General features: G+C 35.8%; 4 protein-coding genes across 4 annotated transcripts; all 4 read right to left on the bottom strand.

Moving 5' to 3' along the window:
• Window positions 1–146: 146 nt before the first annotated feature.
• On the bottom strand, window positions 147–3,425 carry LOC108817028 (rac-like GTP-binding protein ARAC5). The gene is made up of 7 exons (XM_018589614.2): window positions 1,685–3,425; window positions 1,252–1,339; window positions 1,050–1,159; window positions 901–964; window positions 748–812; window positions 605–670; window positions 147–513 (listed from the first exon to the last, which is right to left on the bottom strand). Exons 1-7 carry the CDS (start codon window positions 1,781–1,783, stop codon window positions 415–417), a joined length of 591 nt encoding a protein of 196 aa, XP_018445116.1. The 5' UTR covers window positions 1,784–3,425; the 3' UTR covers window positions 147–414.
• A 1,276-nt stretch (window positions 3,426–4,701) lies between these two features.
• LOC108817029 (defensin-like protein 1) lies at window positions 4,702–5,223 on the bottom strand. The gene is made up of 2 exons (XM_018589616.2): window positions 5,066–5,223; window positions 4,702–4,969 (listed from the first exon to the last, which is right to left on the bottom strand). The coding sequence occupies exons 1-2, from the start codon at window positions 5,127–5,129 to the stop codon at window positions 4,782–4,784; spliced, it is 252 nt and encodes an 83-aa protein (XP_018445118.1). The 5' UTR covers window positions 5,130–5,223; the 3' UTR covers window positions 4,702–4,781.
• A 1,269-nt stretch (window positions 5,224–6,492) lies between these two features.
• Window positions 6,493–11,823, bottom strand: LOC108817030 (defensin-like protein 1). Its single transcript, XM_018589617.2, has 3 exons — window positions 11,688–11,823; window positions 6,910–6,995; window positions 6,493–6,812 (listed from the first exon to the last, which is right to left on the bottom strand). Exons 2-3 carry the CDS (start codon window positions 6,971–6,973, stop codon window positions 6,634–6,636), a joined length of 243 nt encoding a protein of 80 aa, XP_018445119.1. The 5' UTR covers window positions 6,974–6,995; window positions 11,688–11,823; the 3' UTR covers window positions 6,493–6,633.
• Window positions 11,824–12,956: 1,133 nt separating this feature from the next.
• Window positions 12,957–13,570, bottom strand: LOC108817031 (defensin-like protein 3). The gene is made up of 2 exons (XM_018589619.2): window positions 13,411–13,570; window positions 12,957–13,318 (listed from the first exon to the last, which is right to left on the bottom strand). Exons 1-2 carry the CDS (start codon window positions 13,472–13,474, stop codon window positions 13,143–13,145), a joined length of 240 nt encoding a protein of 79 aa, XP_018445121.2. The 5' UTR covers window positions 13,475–13,570; the 3' UTR covers window positions 12,957–13,142.
• Between the last annotated feature and the right edge of the window lie 634 nt (window positions 13,571–14,204).

Raw genomic sequence — 14,204 nt, 5'->3', positions numbered from 1 at the left:
ATCACATAATCACACGTCTAATATTCCTAAATACACGACGTATATGGTTGACATAAATACACGACGTATATGGTTGACATGGTAACATTTAAAGTCAACAACTGTTGGTGTTATTAACATCTTTCTGATAGCCTACACTCTTAAAAGAGAAGAATTACGATGATAAAATTAATTAAAACTCGTCTGTTAAAAGTACAAAAAGGTTTCCAGCAGCCTTAAAAAAAAGCATTAAGAGACTAGTCTACATAGAAGGAAGTACAACAACAACACACCAAGAACTCATCCCTTTTCTCTTACTTAGAATCCCACTTGGCCTCACTTCAAATGACCACCAAGGCTGCATTTGATGCTAGACTCTCTTCTTTTTCTTTGTCTCTACCAATAAATCTTGATCATTTTCTTTAAAAGATGAGGTCACAATAAAACACAAAGACTCTTATTCAATTTCTTCTTCTTTTGATTCGGTGGCTGAAGCACCATTTTTATAGCAGCGTCAAAGACTGCTTTAACGTTCTGCATAACCCCAATACTCAAAAAACATTATCAGTCTGTTATATACATACAACAAAAAAAACACATAAACAAACAGACATCTGAGATCCACCTGCTGAGTCTTTGAACTACACTCAATGTAAACCGGAGATCCTATCAGTTTCTTTAGTTCTTCTCCCTGCAGACAAAACAATTAAGACACACATCTCATCTGGTTGTGTCTGACAAGAATACTTGATCGTGGGGGTTACCTACCTGGTTTGTAGTTATAGGCACTGCACCAGGATGGTCTATGAAGAACTGCTTGTCATCTCGAAGATCTGCAAAATTTCTAAAAACATAAGTACTTTTTTTTTTGTCATCTCGAAGATGTGCACCAACCACAGAAGAACAGAGTTAGTTACATACCGAGTTTTGTTCCAACGAGGATAATGGGAACTCCAGGTGCATAATGCCTGAGCTCAGGAATCCACTTGAATAAAGAAAACCAATTCAGAATCAGCTCAGCAGAAAGTTATATCATCGAAAGAAAGAAAGAAAGTAAAAGAGACAAAAACCTTCTTGGCTATGTTCTCGTAGCTAGCTTTGCTAATAAGAGAGAAAGCAAGAATGAAGACATCTGCACCACGGTAACTCAATGGTCTTAACCTGTTATAGTCTTCTTGCCCTGCACCCAAACCCAACAAAGACCTTAGTCAAAAAATGAAAACAAGATTTGATGGGGTTGATTTCAAAAAAGGGAGATGATGTTTAATTTACCGGCTGTATCCCACAGTCCAAGATTCACAGTGTTCCCATCTACAACCACATTAGCACTGAAGTTGTCGAAAACAGTTGGAACATAGTCCTGATAAAAGGTCAAAATAACAAAACTAGTCATGAGATTTGACTTTAAAAAAAAAAAAGAAAAACACCCTTCATGTATATAATCTAAACTGGTTCTCAAAACAAAGTTAAAAATGGATCATCATCATTAACACACAATTTTCTTTTCTTTAAGAGAGTATATGTACGAACAATTAAAAAGGATAAACCTTTACATGATCTGAGGGAAATAAAAAGAAACATTTTTTTTATTTAGTTTACCAGCTTTAATAACATTCCAAGAACATAGTCAAAGAAGCTTGAAGAATACAACTGAGAGCAGAAAGGAAAACAAAAGGAGGAGACTTTTTTAGCAGTGAAAGTTTACCGTAGGGAAAGTGTTGCTGGTGTAAGAAATCAGCATACATGTTTTTCCGACAGCACCATCGCCGACTGTGACACACTTTATGAACCTCGAAGCGCTCATCTCCGCCGCAAATTCCCAAAATAAAAATAAAAACAAATGAAAGTCTTCTTCTTCTTCCTCCTCAAATCTCAGCCATTAGGCCCATTACCAAGAATCAAGATACAACCTTTCCCCTAACTGTAGCAAAACCTTGAAACTCAAATGAGAGATTGATGAAAGAAGAATGAGAAAATGTTTTGTCTTTTTTTTTTTGTTTCTTTTGAATATTTTTCTCTGTTTTATTTTATGCCAGCTGCTAAATGGTACACCCAACAACACCTTATCATTTACACTCACCCCACTTTAATTTCCTAAATATTGTTTTTAATTTTTTTCGAATTTGAATGAGAAAATCATCCGTTGTAATTTACACTATGAAATTAAAGATAGCCAACTACCACCAAAATAACAACCTGACACACTAGTTTATTTGTTTAAAAATTGATTCTTTAATCCTCTAATGACCATGTATAGAAAATGGTAAACCATTTTTCGGAAAAAAATGTAAAAATCTCCGCGGTCACATGCATAAAACTCTGGTGTGGTACGAACTCGACTTCGAATTCTTTGAAAATTCATGGAACGTCTTGACCATTTGACCACAGACACGTGGTTCTAATGACTATTTATAGTCTAAATGAAAATTACAAGAGCAAGATGACAGGAAATAAATTGATATTATGATTTTTTTGTTCAAAATTAATATTATGATTAAAAACTAAAGATAAAGCATAAGCGACCAAAGTATCGGGGACGCAAGATTGAGATATTAATCATTTGATTGGGAACAATTCTCGTCAAGAACGTGCGACTTAGTGTTACGGCACCATTTCATTCGTTTTTTAAAAATAAATTGTCTTTCAAATTATAATAAATACTAGTTTTCATGAGTATTTTGTTATTCTAGTTTTCAGAGGTTTCTTCATCTTCAAGATAAAAAAAAACATTCAAGAACGTGCTCAACTCGCCAATGAGCCAAATCATACGGTCGCATTATTGCATTTTCTTTATACAATATGCAATCATATGAAACTAAGGTGTTAGAGTTAGCTCTACGCTTTCTACCTACTCTTCAACGAACAACACCTTTTCACATTCATTAATCTAAATGAAACAGAATTGGGAATTTTTATTTTAAATTAACAAGAATAAACCATGAATTGGGAATGCTTGTAAGTGAAGCCACATGTTTGGAATTTTCTAAGTAAAATAAATCTTTCACGAGTAAGTCAACATAGTCAAGTGACATCAGTATTTATCCTGAAAGAAAAATTTTGCCAATATCGAAGTCCGTGTGGTATAACACAAAGTCCACATAACACCAACAAAACTAGAAGCTAAGAAAATAAAATAAGAGGAAGGCTCACTGGAGGCCCAATAAGAGGAAGGCTCACTACGCCACATAAAGAATGTTACATAATACAACGAACGAGGCCTAGTTCAAAATGTATAAGCCACGAGGTCCACATAGAAGAGCCCTACTTACATATAGCATTTGTTAAAAGGAGTGTGTTAAAGTTTGACAGTGCAATCAGTTTGCATGGCAGATGGCCCATAATTGTGTCCAACAAACATGCATTGCTAATTAATTAGTATTGTGACCATAAACGTAGATGGCCCATAATTGTGACCATAAATGTAGTCTTTTACTTCCTGTGTTTCTAAATATAAGATGTTTATAAGATGTTTAGAATAATTTATTTGTTCCAATATGTAAGATATTCTCATATTTCTAGGTAATTTTAACTTTATCAAAAACCGTGTAACCAATCAAATTTAATAGTTCTATTTTGTAATTGGTCAAATAGTTTTTATGGAACAGAGGGAGTATATATTAACTGAGAAACATCGTAGATCATGAGATATGACACATATTATCACTATAATACTTCATAGAACTTTTAAATATATTAGTTCGTCTAAACATATATTATACTTCTCACTAAATTAACCAGAAAAACTAATTTATAGTCTACAAAAAATCTTCATTTTTCTTTAAATAAAAATTACAAAAGTTATATAATATGATTAATACATATATCAAATTAATGATTTGGATTATTTGATAACACTTTTTATATTCTCTATCATTGGTTAATATTATATTGTTTCAAAAATTAAATAATCATAATAACTATGTAATAATTTTTTGATTTTTTCTCTATATGTTATATTTTTATTTTTTTCCTAAAACGTCTATAAATTATTAAAACTATTAAAAGTTTCAATTTGAAAATTTAGTGATCAGTGATTTAAAACATTTTGTTATAATAAAATACAAATGATCATAAAACCATATGAATACAAAATCTCATTTAATAGATACTCACATTAGAAATATTTATTTATTTTAATATCATTTAAACTAAACTATATACCTTATACAATACAAAAAATTAATTTTGAAATTAATTTTAAAAATATGTATCACACGTGAATTGATAAAAATTAAATATTTTAAGAAATTATTTTGATCAAATAATGAAAATATATTTTACATATTCTAATTTAAAAATGAAATATTTAATAATATTTTATAAAATATATCACTCTGCGCACAGCGTATATTATTACGTAGTTAATAGTTTAGGGTTGTACATTTGGGGAAGAGTTATTTGACACGTTCAACAAATGATTTTAATTCTATTAATAAAAACCTGAGTGTACAAATCTTTGTTTTAAACAACATAACAATCCAAGCATAAACGACGGAAAAGAAAAAAAACAATCCAAGCATAAACATTTTATCAGTCACATAAATTGACATATTTTGTGGAAATATGCATTCATTCTATGTTATTCTTATATCTTATGGTACACAAAACTATGTTACGTTATAACCAAAACAAAATACACATATCTGTAACATGACATATAATCACTCATTGATAGTGACGACTGACGAAGGTCTTTTCTTTTTTTGTCAATCGACGAAGGTCTTATTATAATCTTATTTTATTAGGACACCCTTATTTTATGTAAAATACAGACAGTACCCACCAAAGAGTTTATAGATAGATTAACAAGGTTTAGGGAAGTAGCAAATACACTTGTTAATTGGGAAGGCAAAGTTGCAAGCTCCATGTTGTCCTTTCTCAAAGTTAATGCACTGATTCTTGCACGCTCTATTGTCTCGACAATTTCCTGATGACCATGTCCCACTTGGCCTGGCGCAAAACTTCGCTGCTTCCACCATCGTTGGTGCTTCTGTATATACATATATCTCAAAAGATTTACAATCAAATATTATGAAAAAGGAAAAAGTAAAATTTCATTGCATGTGATAATCAGATTATTACTCACCAAAAGCAACAAAAAGAACAAGCGCAGCGAAAAGAAGGGCGATGATGGAAGCAAATTTAGCCATGATCACTATTAATACTTCGTTTTTAATAATGTATATATGTGTGTGAAGTGTGAAGGAATAACCTTGAGAGCAACGTCTATTTATAGTAGAGTACAATGATGACGGGTTAATTTTCACTAATCGTGCATCTTACGATTAAGTGCTTAACCCCACAATTAAACGAACACCGTCTCAGTATACAATGCTAACACGCAAGTAGTTCATGATAGAAGATAAGACGTTGACAAATACACAAATAGAACAATGATCAGTGCCTGGTTTTACTGCTAAACTGTTCATTTGCAATTCCATTCGGTGGCTAAAATGACTGTTCACATAGCCGACTTATTGGACTTGGTCAAGAAGTTGTATGTCTTCACCAAGACCACATCGCATTAGTTTTAGTTACACAAGTGGCAGTGATTTGAAAAAAAAAGTGGTAGTGATTTGTCACGACCACATCGCATCTAATTTGAACTTGGATACTTTTCTTGTTATTGATCTTACAATCATCAAACTAATATCCAAACGTAGAGTTAATCTAGTTACATAGTGGATCCTAACAAGTTTGCTAGAGGGTACCGACTAGGAAATTTCGAAATTTTGTGTTATTATTTCAAATTCGTTTTATTTTGTTTCTTGGACAGTATTTTAAGGTGTAAAATCTCACCCTCATACATGCTATATGTAATTTTGTAGTTACCACCCTCAAACTAAACTTTGGTTTAGTCTGGACCACAGAGAATAGAAATCCGATTTTTAAAAGGAAAAATATAAAAACGAAATGAAAGAAAATTTGTTTTCAACTTCATCGCCTTATTCGCAAGCTTTGATAATAAAAGCCATGTACCAACAGCTTGATTTGTTGCCCTATTAAGAGAGCTCAGTACAAACACAGACGAGTAGCAAACTCAGAAGAAGAATCACACAAACTAAAGTGGTTAACTATGGTTAAACCAAGAATGACCCAAACCGGTATTGTGAAGATTCTACCTACGACCTCAGGTTATCTGCTACAACAAAAAAAATCATATGGTCTAAAAGTCGAGGTTCTCTTGATGCCCTTTAACAAAAAATGTGATTTGAAGCTTTTATATACGAGACATGGCCGGTCCCGAGATATTTCGAGTCTAATATATATGAAACAAAAAACGTAGGCCCTGAATAGAGGTTTGTCCATTTAGGGAACGAGTTATTTGATACGTTCAACCTCTGATTTGAATTTCCCTATCTTATTCCGTATATCAGATCTAAACTAAAAGTTTGTTTATATAAACCCAACTTTACAAATCATTGTTTTCTACAAGCTAAGCATTGACGTTTTATCAGTCACGTAAACTGACAGATTTTTTTTTTGGGGCGGAAATATGCATTCATTCTGCTATTTTATGGTACGAGAACTTTATATTATAACCAAACCAACATACACATATCTGGTACATGTCATAAATCACTCATTGATAGTGACACGGACTTATTTTATGTAAAACACACACAATTAACCAGCAAAGAGTTTATGGAAAAATTAACAAGGGAAGTAGCAAATGCACTTGTGAGCTGGGAAGACATAGTTGCAAGATCCATGTCGTGCTTTCTCAAGGTTAATGCACTGATTCTTGCATGCGTTATTGTTTCCACAGACTCCTGACCACGTCCCACTTGGCCTCTCACACAACTTCTGTGCTTCCACCATTGCCGGTGCTTCTGTATATATATGCATAGATTTCACAACGTTAATTATCATATGATATGAAATAGGAAATTCTCTCAACATGCATGAAATAGTTAGGTCACTACTCACCGAAAGCAGTAAAAAGAACAAGAGCAGCGAAAAGAAGGGAAACGATGGAAGCAAACTTAGCCATGATAACTAGTAATACTTAGTTTATAAAGTCGCCTAAGGATCGAATGTGTGAATGTGCAAAGCTTGTTAATAAAACAGTTTCTTCGTTTTATTAAACTCTTAACTTCTTGAGATCATCTTACAATATAGATCTCTATATATAGGGTCTTAGCTTAACCTATTACAATGTGATCTAGAAACTTAACATAAATCTAAATCAAGTTTTTCCTTTTTAGTTATTCAAACTTCCTTTTATGAATAACTTGTTTCCTAAGCTATTTTTGAAGCTTATCCAACATTCTCCCTTCTAAGCTTCAAGCCATCTTTGCTTAAGTCTTGAACTTGAATCAGTTCCCTCATCTCTTTGAACTTGATTCTTGCTAAAGCTTTAGTTAGGATGTCCGCTTTCTGCTTTTCTCCAGGAACATGTTCCACATCAATCTCGTCTTGCTCTACTCGTTCGCGAATGAAATGGAACCTCTTGTGAATGTGCTTGCTCCTACGGTGAAACACGGGATTCTTGGCTAATGATATAGCTGACTTGTTGTCCACTCGTATCATCGTCTTCTTCATCTCTTTTCCTGTAATCTCACTTATCAAATCTTGTATCCAGACCGCCTGCTTTGCTGCTTCCGTTGCCGCCATATACTCTGCTTCACACGAGCTTAAAGACACCGTGTCTTGCTTCTGTGAGCACCAAGTGATTGGCGTTTCTCCTAGACAAAACAAGTGACCTGTCGTACTTCTTCCATCGTCCGGATCCGTGTTGTGACTACTATCACTATATCCCACGAGATTCATTGATCCACCTTGCTCGTAAGATAATCCGTACCCGACTGTTCCCTTTAAGTACCTTAGCACTTGCTTCAGTGCGTTGCCGTGAGACGTTCTTGGTGAATGCATATATCTACTCAAGATGCCCACTGCGTAACACATATCTGGTCTTGAGTGCATAAGATATCTGAGACAGCCAATTCTTCTTCGATAAAGTGTAGCATCTATCTCAGGTTCGTCGAGGCCTTTTGAGAGTTGCAGACCGAACTCCATGGGTATACATGTCGAGTTGCAGTCGTCCATTGCAGCTTCCTCCAATACTCTCATCGCATACGCTTCTTGATTGATCATGATGTACTTTGAGCTTTGTCTTACTTCCAATCCGAGGTAGTAGGTTAGAAGACCTAAATCAGACATCTCAAAGTTCTTTGACATGTTCTTCTTAAACTCTGAGATTTCTTTTGCAGAGTCTCCGGTAATGAACAAGTCGTCAACGTAGATAGCTACGATAAGAAGCTTTCCTTTATCATCCTTTCGATAGACCGAATTTTCTTTAGAACACCTCTTGAAGCCGAGTTGCTTCAAAGTTCGATCAAGCTTTATGTTCCAAGCTCGTGGAGCTTGTTTCAATCCATACAAGGCCTTGGAGAGTTTGAAAACTTTATGCTCTTCTCCCTTCTTTTCAAACCCTTCAGGCTGTGACACATAAACTTCTTCGTGTAACTCACCATGTAAGAATGCTGTCTTGACGTCTAGATGGTGAATCTCCCACTTATTCGCAGCAGCTAACCCAATCAGGAGTCTTATGGTTTCTAATCGAGCCACTGGTGCAAACACTTCATCAAAGTCGATACCATGTTCTTGTACGTAACCTTTAGCTACGAGTCTCGCTTTGAACTTGTTGATAGATCCATCAGCGTTTCTTTTGATCTTGAAGATCCACTTGAGACCGATGATCTTTGCTCCAGCTGGCTTGTCTGTTAGCGTCCATGTCTTGTTTATGTTGATCGAATGGATCTCGTCTTCACATGCCTTCGTCCATCTTTTATCTCCCTTTGCTTCTTGGAAATTCTTTGGCTCATCATTGATAACATGAAGCAGCAGCTCACATTCTATCTCAGCAAGTAAAATGTAGTCATCTAGATAACTAGGTTTACTTGTTTGACGAGTTGAGCGCCTTACTTCTTGTGTCGAGCTTTGATCAACTTCTTCTTCTTCATTGTGTGTTACATCTGATTCTTCGTGTGTAACACCTGCTTCGTCTTCTTGCTGCTCTGTTTCTGCATTCGTGGTTTCTTCTTGTTGTGTGCTGGCTATAAACGGACCATTCCCTTCGTTTACAGTCAGTCCCCACGTCATACGGAACATACCAGAGTCGTCTTGTCCTTCCTTAGTAGCTCCCTTCCAATTCCAACAAGTCTTCTCGTCGAAGATTACGTCCCGACTTACGACTATCCTTTTGAAGGTAGGATTATAAAGTCGATAAGCTTTCGTGCCTGGTTCGATTCCGAGATGAACAAGAGCTTGAGAACGATCATCAAGTTTCCTTAGATGAACTGAATCTACTTTCGCGTGAGCAACACATCCAAAAACTCTTATGTGACCTACGTTAGGCTTTCCTCCCTTCAAGCTTTCGTATGGAGTTTTATTCTTCAATGCTCTAGTAGGAACCCGATTGATCACATATGTTGCGTGTCGCACGGCTTCTCCCCACATGTAGTTCGGTACCTTCATAGCTTTCATCATGCTTCGAGTCATCTCCATTAAAGTACGGTTCCTTCTCTCCACAACTCCATTCTGTTGTGGAGTATATGGTGCTGTTAAATGGCGTTTGATGCCATGTTTGTTGCAGAAGTCTTGGAAATCCTTTGACGTGAACTCTCCTCCTCTGTCCGTACGAAGTGTTCCGATTGTCTTGTTTGCTTCCCTCTCAACAAGGGCTTTAAAACTCTTGAATCTATCAAAGGCTTCACTCTTTTCTCTCAACAAAATAGACCACATATATCTCGTACAATCATCAACTATGACGAAGATATAGTTGTTGTGACCTTGTGTTGCCGGCGATATGGGACCACACAGATCCGCGTGTAACAGCTCGAGAGCAACCGAAGCTCTGTATGCAGTTGCTGCAGGAAAGCTGTGACGCGTCTGCTTCCCGACCAAACACGAGTCACACAGCTGCTTCTCTTCATGTATTTCAGGTAATCCACGAACCATATCATGTGTTGCCATGGCCCTTATTGTCTTGAAGCTTATATGACCAAGGCGTGCGTGCCATCTCCATGGTTCCTCCTTGATCTTTGCGAGTAGACAAGTAGTTTTACCCACTTTGAGTGATATCTTATATAGACGATTAGAAGCTCTCTGAACTTTCACCAAAAGTCTACCGCTTGGATCTCTCAAGGTGAGGTAATCCTCTTTCATCCTTATGTCACACCCTTGTTCAGTTGCTTGACCCAGACTTAGTATGTTACTCTTCAAGTTCGGTATGTAATATATGTCGGTTAGGAGCTTCTGTTCCCCTGTCTTGGCTTCAAAGAGAATAGATCCTTTGCCGTTTATATCTACATACGAGCCATCTCCGAACTTGACTTTTCCTTTGATGTTCTCGTTGAGCTCTGAGAAGTAAGATTTTTCACCAGTCATGTGATTGCTCGCACCGTTGTCTAGATACCATATGCCATCTTCTTTCTTGCTTGGCTCTAGTGAATTCGGTAAGACTTTCTCTTCGTTGAGATACACAACTTGATGCATGTATAACGCAGCTTCTGCTACCTCCGTTTCTGTCTTGTTGAGCTCTTGTTTCTCTTCTTTCTTCTCAGGACACACGGATTTGAAGTGTCCCTTCTTCTTACAATTGAAGCATGTGATCTGGGAGTAGTCTTTCTTCTCTTTGTTCCCCTCGCCAGTGTTGCTTCTTCCTCGTCCTCTACCTCTGTTTCCTTGACCACGACCACGATATGATCCTCTTCCTCTGCCTCTCGAGTTCTGATCGCTTGATGTTTCAGTGCTTGAGAACAACAGATTGTTTTGTTGATCATATGCAGTTTTGCCTTTGACTCGTTCTTCATATGCTTTGAGTCTTCCAATAATATCTTCAAAGGAGGTTTTGTTTAGATCAAGCATCTGCTCTATTGATGCCGTCATGTGAATGAATTTCATTGGTAGACTGTTGAGAAGTTTCTTCACGAGCTTTGGTTGATCAATGCTCTGTCCCAACGAGGACGCTTTTGATGCAAGCTCTGTTAACTTGCTCGTGAAGTTATCTATACTGTCCGAGTCTTCCATACTTAATCGATCGAATTCATTCATCAGCGTTAGTAGACGAGCTTCTTTAACGCGTTCAACACCAAGGTTTCTGGTTTTAATGGCTTCCCATATAACTTTAGGGGAGTCATCTTCTCCGGCTTGTAAAACCATCGCTTCAGGTATTGAACCGAACAGAAGTCCCGTTGCGAGGTCGTTTCTTTCTTCGTCGTCAGTGCCTGGATCTACTGCACCCCAAACTTTGTGAACTTTTAACAGAATCTTCATCCTCTTTGCCCAAACAGTGTAGTTCGTCGTATTGAGCATCGGACAGATTACAGCACTCGGAAAGTCTTCTCTTCTTCCTAGTGGCTTCATCTCTGTTAAAGCTTTTTGTATCAGCCATGGATACAGCTTCTCGATTTCACAATCACACAAAAACCTAAGCTCTGATACCAAATAAAGTCGCCTAAGGATCGAATGTGTGAATGTGCAAAGCTTGTTAATAAAACAGTTTCTTCGTTTTATTAAACTCTTAACTTCTTGAGATCATCTTACAATATAGATCTCTATATATAGGGTCTTAGCTTAACCTATTACAATGTGATCTAGAAACTTAACATAAATCTAAATCAAGTTTTTCCTTTTTAGTTATTCAAACTTCCTTTTATGAATAACTTGTTTCCTAAGCTATTTTGAAGCTTATCCAACAGTTTTCAATGTATATATGTGTGTGAAGTGTGAAGAAATAAGCTAGGATCAACTTCTATTTATAGTAAACTGATGAGGAGGTAGTTTTACTCTAAGCATGCATATTACGATTAATGTCACAAATTAAACAAACACCGTCTTGTAGTACACAATGTTAAACTCGCATGTATCTCATGATAAGATACGATGTTGACGGATACATAAACAGTGTGCTGAACGGTGCATGGTTTGACTGCTAAATTGATTCGGTGGCTAAAATGACTGCTCACTTAGCCGGCTTATTTGATTTGGTCAATAAGTTATATGTCTTCACCAAGACCACATCGCATTTAATTTGGTTACATAAGTGGTAGTGATTTGTCAAGACCACATCGCATCTAAATTGAACTTGGATATTTTTCATGTTATTGATCTTACAACATAAAACCAAATTTTAAACGTAGAGGCAATCTTAGCTAGAGGATGCCATTAAAAAAGCTAGAGGGTGCCGACTAACACATTCCGATATTTTGAGTTAAATATTTCGAATCAGTATATTGTTTTTTTATGTAATTTGTAGTTCCTACTCTCAAACTTAAGTTGGGTTTATTTCCGACCACCTAGAAGAAAAAACCGACTTTAAAAAGAATTTATTTTAATAACGAATTGAAAGAAAAATTGTTTTGGACTTCATCACCTTATCTGCAAACTTTGATAATAAAGCCACGTACCAACAGCTTGCTTCGTTGCCTTACTAAGAGAGAACCAGCACGAGACACAGACAAGTAGTAAACTCAGAAAAAGACATACAACTAAAGTGGTTAACTCACATTAAACCAAGAATGACCCGAACTGGTTTTGTGAAGATGCTACCTACGAACTTAGGTGCTACAGAAAGATGAAAAATATCACATGGTTTGGGTCTAAAAGCCAAATGGGAGATTAGTCATATAATACTTATTATATTTTTGCACAATTTTTATCTTCATTTGCATCTTTGCATCCAATTAGTTCATTTTGTTTACATCTTTCAAACGTACCAACATATTATTATCGTTTTGGTGTAAATAATTTTTTTAACATTTAAAGCTTTGCATCAAGTAGTAACCTAACTGAAAGGTGAAGGAAGCTCGACCAGGAAAGCTTTAATACTTCCTAATACTCGCAACCCATGGCAAGTCCGATAAAATAGGATCTCCAATAATTTGAACTAGCCGAACTGTTAGAAAAGTTAAGTGGAGTACATAGCTACATATTGATAAGCGACTAACTCCAAATTGTGTACACATATTAGATACCCAAGACAAATGTTTATATTTTATTAAAACAAACCAACATAGAATATTCGTGACAAAAGAAAAGCCAACATAACATATCTGCTACATGTCATGAGGTCACTCATAGTGACACAGACTTATTTAATGCAAATAAGCACACAAGAAACGGTAAGTAAACATACAAGCACCAACGATTGTGGTAGATTAACATGGGAAATAGCAGATACACTTGTGAGCAGGGAACACATAGTTGCAAGATCCATGTTGTGCTCCTTCAAGTCGAATGCACTGATTCTTGCATGCGTTATTGTTTCCACAGACTCCTGACCATGTTCCACTTGACCTCTCGCACAACTTTGCTTCCACCACTGTTGGTGCTTCTGCACATATATATCATGTTAAATTATCACATAGTCTGAAATGGAAAATTTAAGACTCGTTATTTCGCGCATAAGAGAAAATCGTTACTCACCAAAAGCAGCAAAGACAACAAGAGCAGCGAAGAGAAGGGCGACGATAGAAGCAAACTTAGCCATGATTTTTGATGTATGTATGTGTAGTTTGTGAGGAGTTAAGCCTAAGATGAACCCCTATTTATAATGATTTGATGGTTAGCTTAGTCTTTTACTTTTCATACTGCAATAAAAGTTTAACCCCACAAATGGAACACATACTGGTATCTAGGTCACCGGAGAAATTTATTGAATAGCAAGTTGCTAATAATAGACGATAAGATATTTGACTAATCAATAGTTGATGCCTATTTTCTCCACCACATATATTTACATAAGATGCATGATCTATCTAATGCAAAAAAAAAGATCTATCTAGTGCAAGCTAGGCGCTAAGCGAGTGATTTGCCTTTGGGCCAATGCTGCATTAACTGTTCACATGTGCATGCTGTTTAATTTGTATCGGTCAAGATTCAAGAAGATAGGAGCACCTCACAGAAGTTCTCAAAATAGAATTCTAATGACATAAATTTTTGATATACTGTAATTAATTGTATATTATTAAATTTTAATATATATTTTTAAAAGAACCACTTAAAACAATAAAAAATGTTTTAAGTAATTTTATGGGGTTCTCATAAATTTTATCTGAGAACTCTTTTTCATTCTCCTTTTGATATTGATAAAATACTTTCTAATCAGTAAGAAGAAATGTTACAAAAAACCAGTAAACAGAAAATTTGATAATATCTTCTTAATAGAGATGTTCTGAGATCATGACCAAGTACAGTTAGTGTTTCAGAGATTTTTTTAC

Source organism: Raphanus sativus, chromosome 7 (genome assembly GCF_000801105.2).
Source record: "Raphanus sativus cultivar WK10039 chromosome 7, ASM80110v3, whole genome shotgun sequence".
In the NCBI taxonomy this organism is placed as follows: Eukaryota; Viridiplantae; Streptophyta; class Magnoliopsida; order Brassicales; family Brassicaceae; genus Raphanus; species Raphanus sativus.
This window is presented reverse-complemented; position numbering and strand designations above follow the sequence as displayed.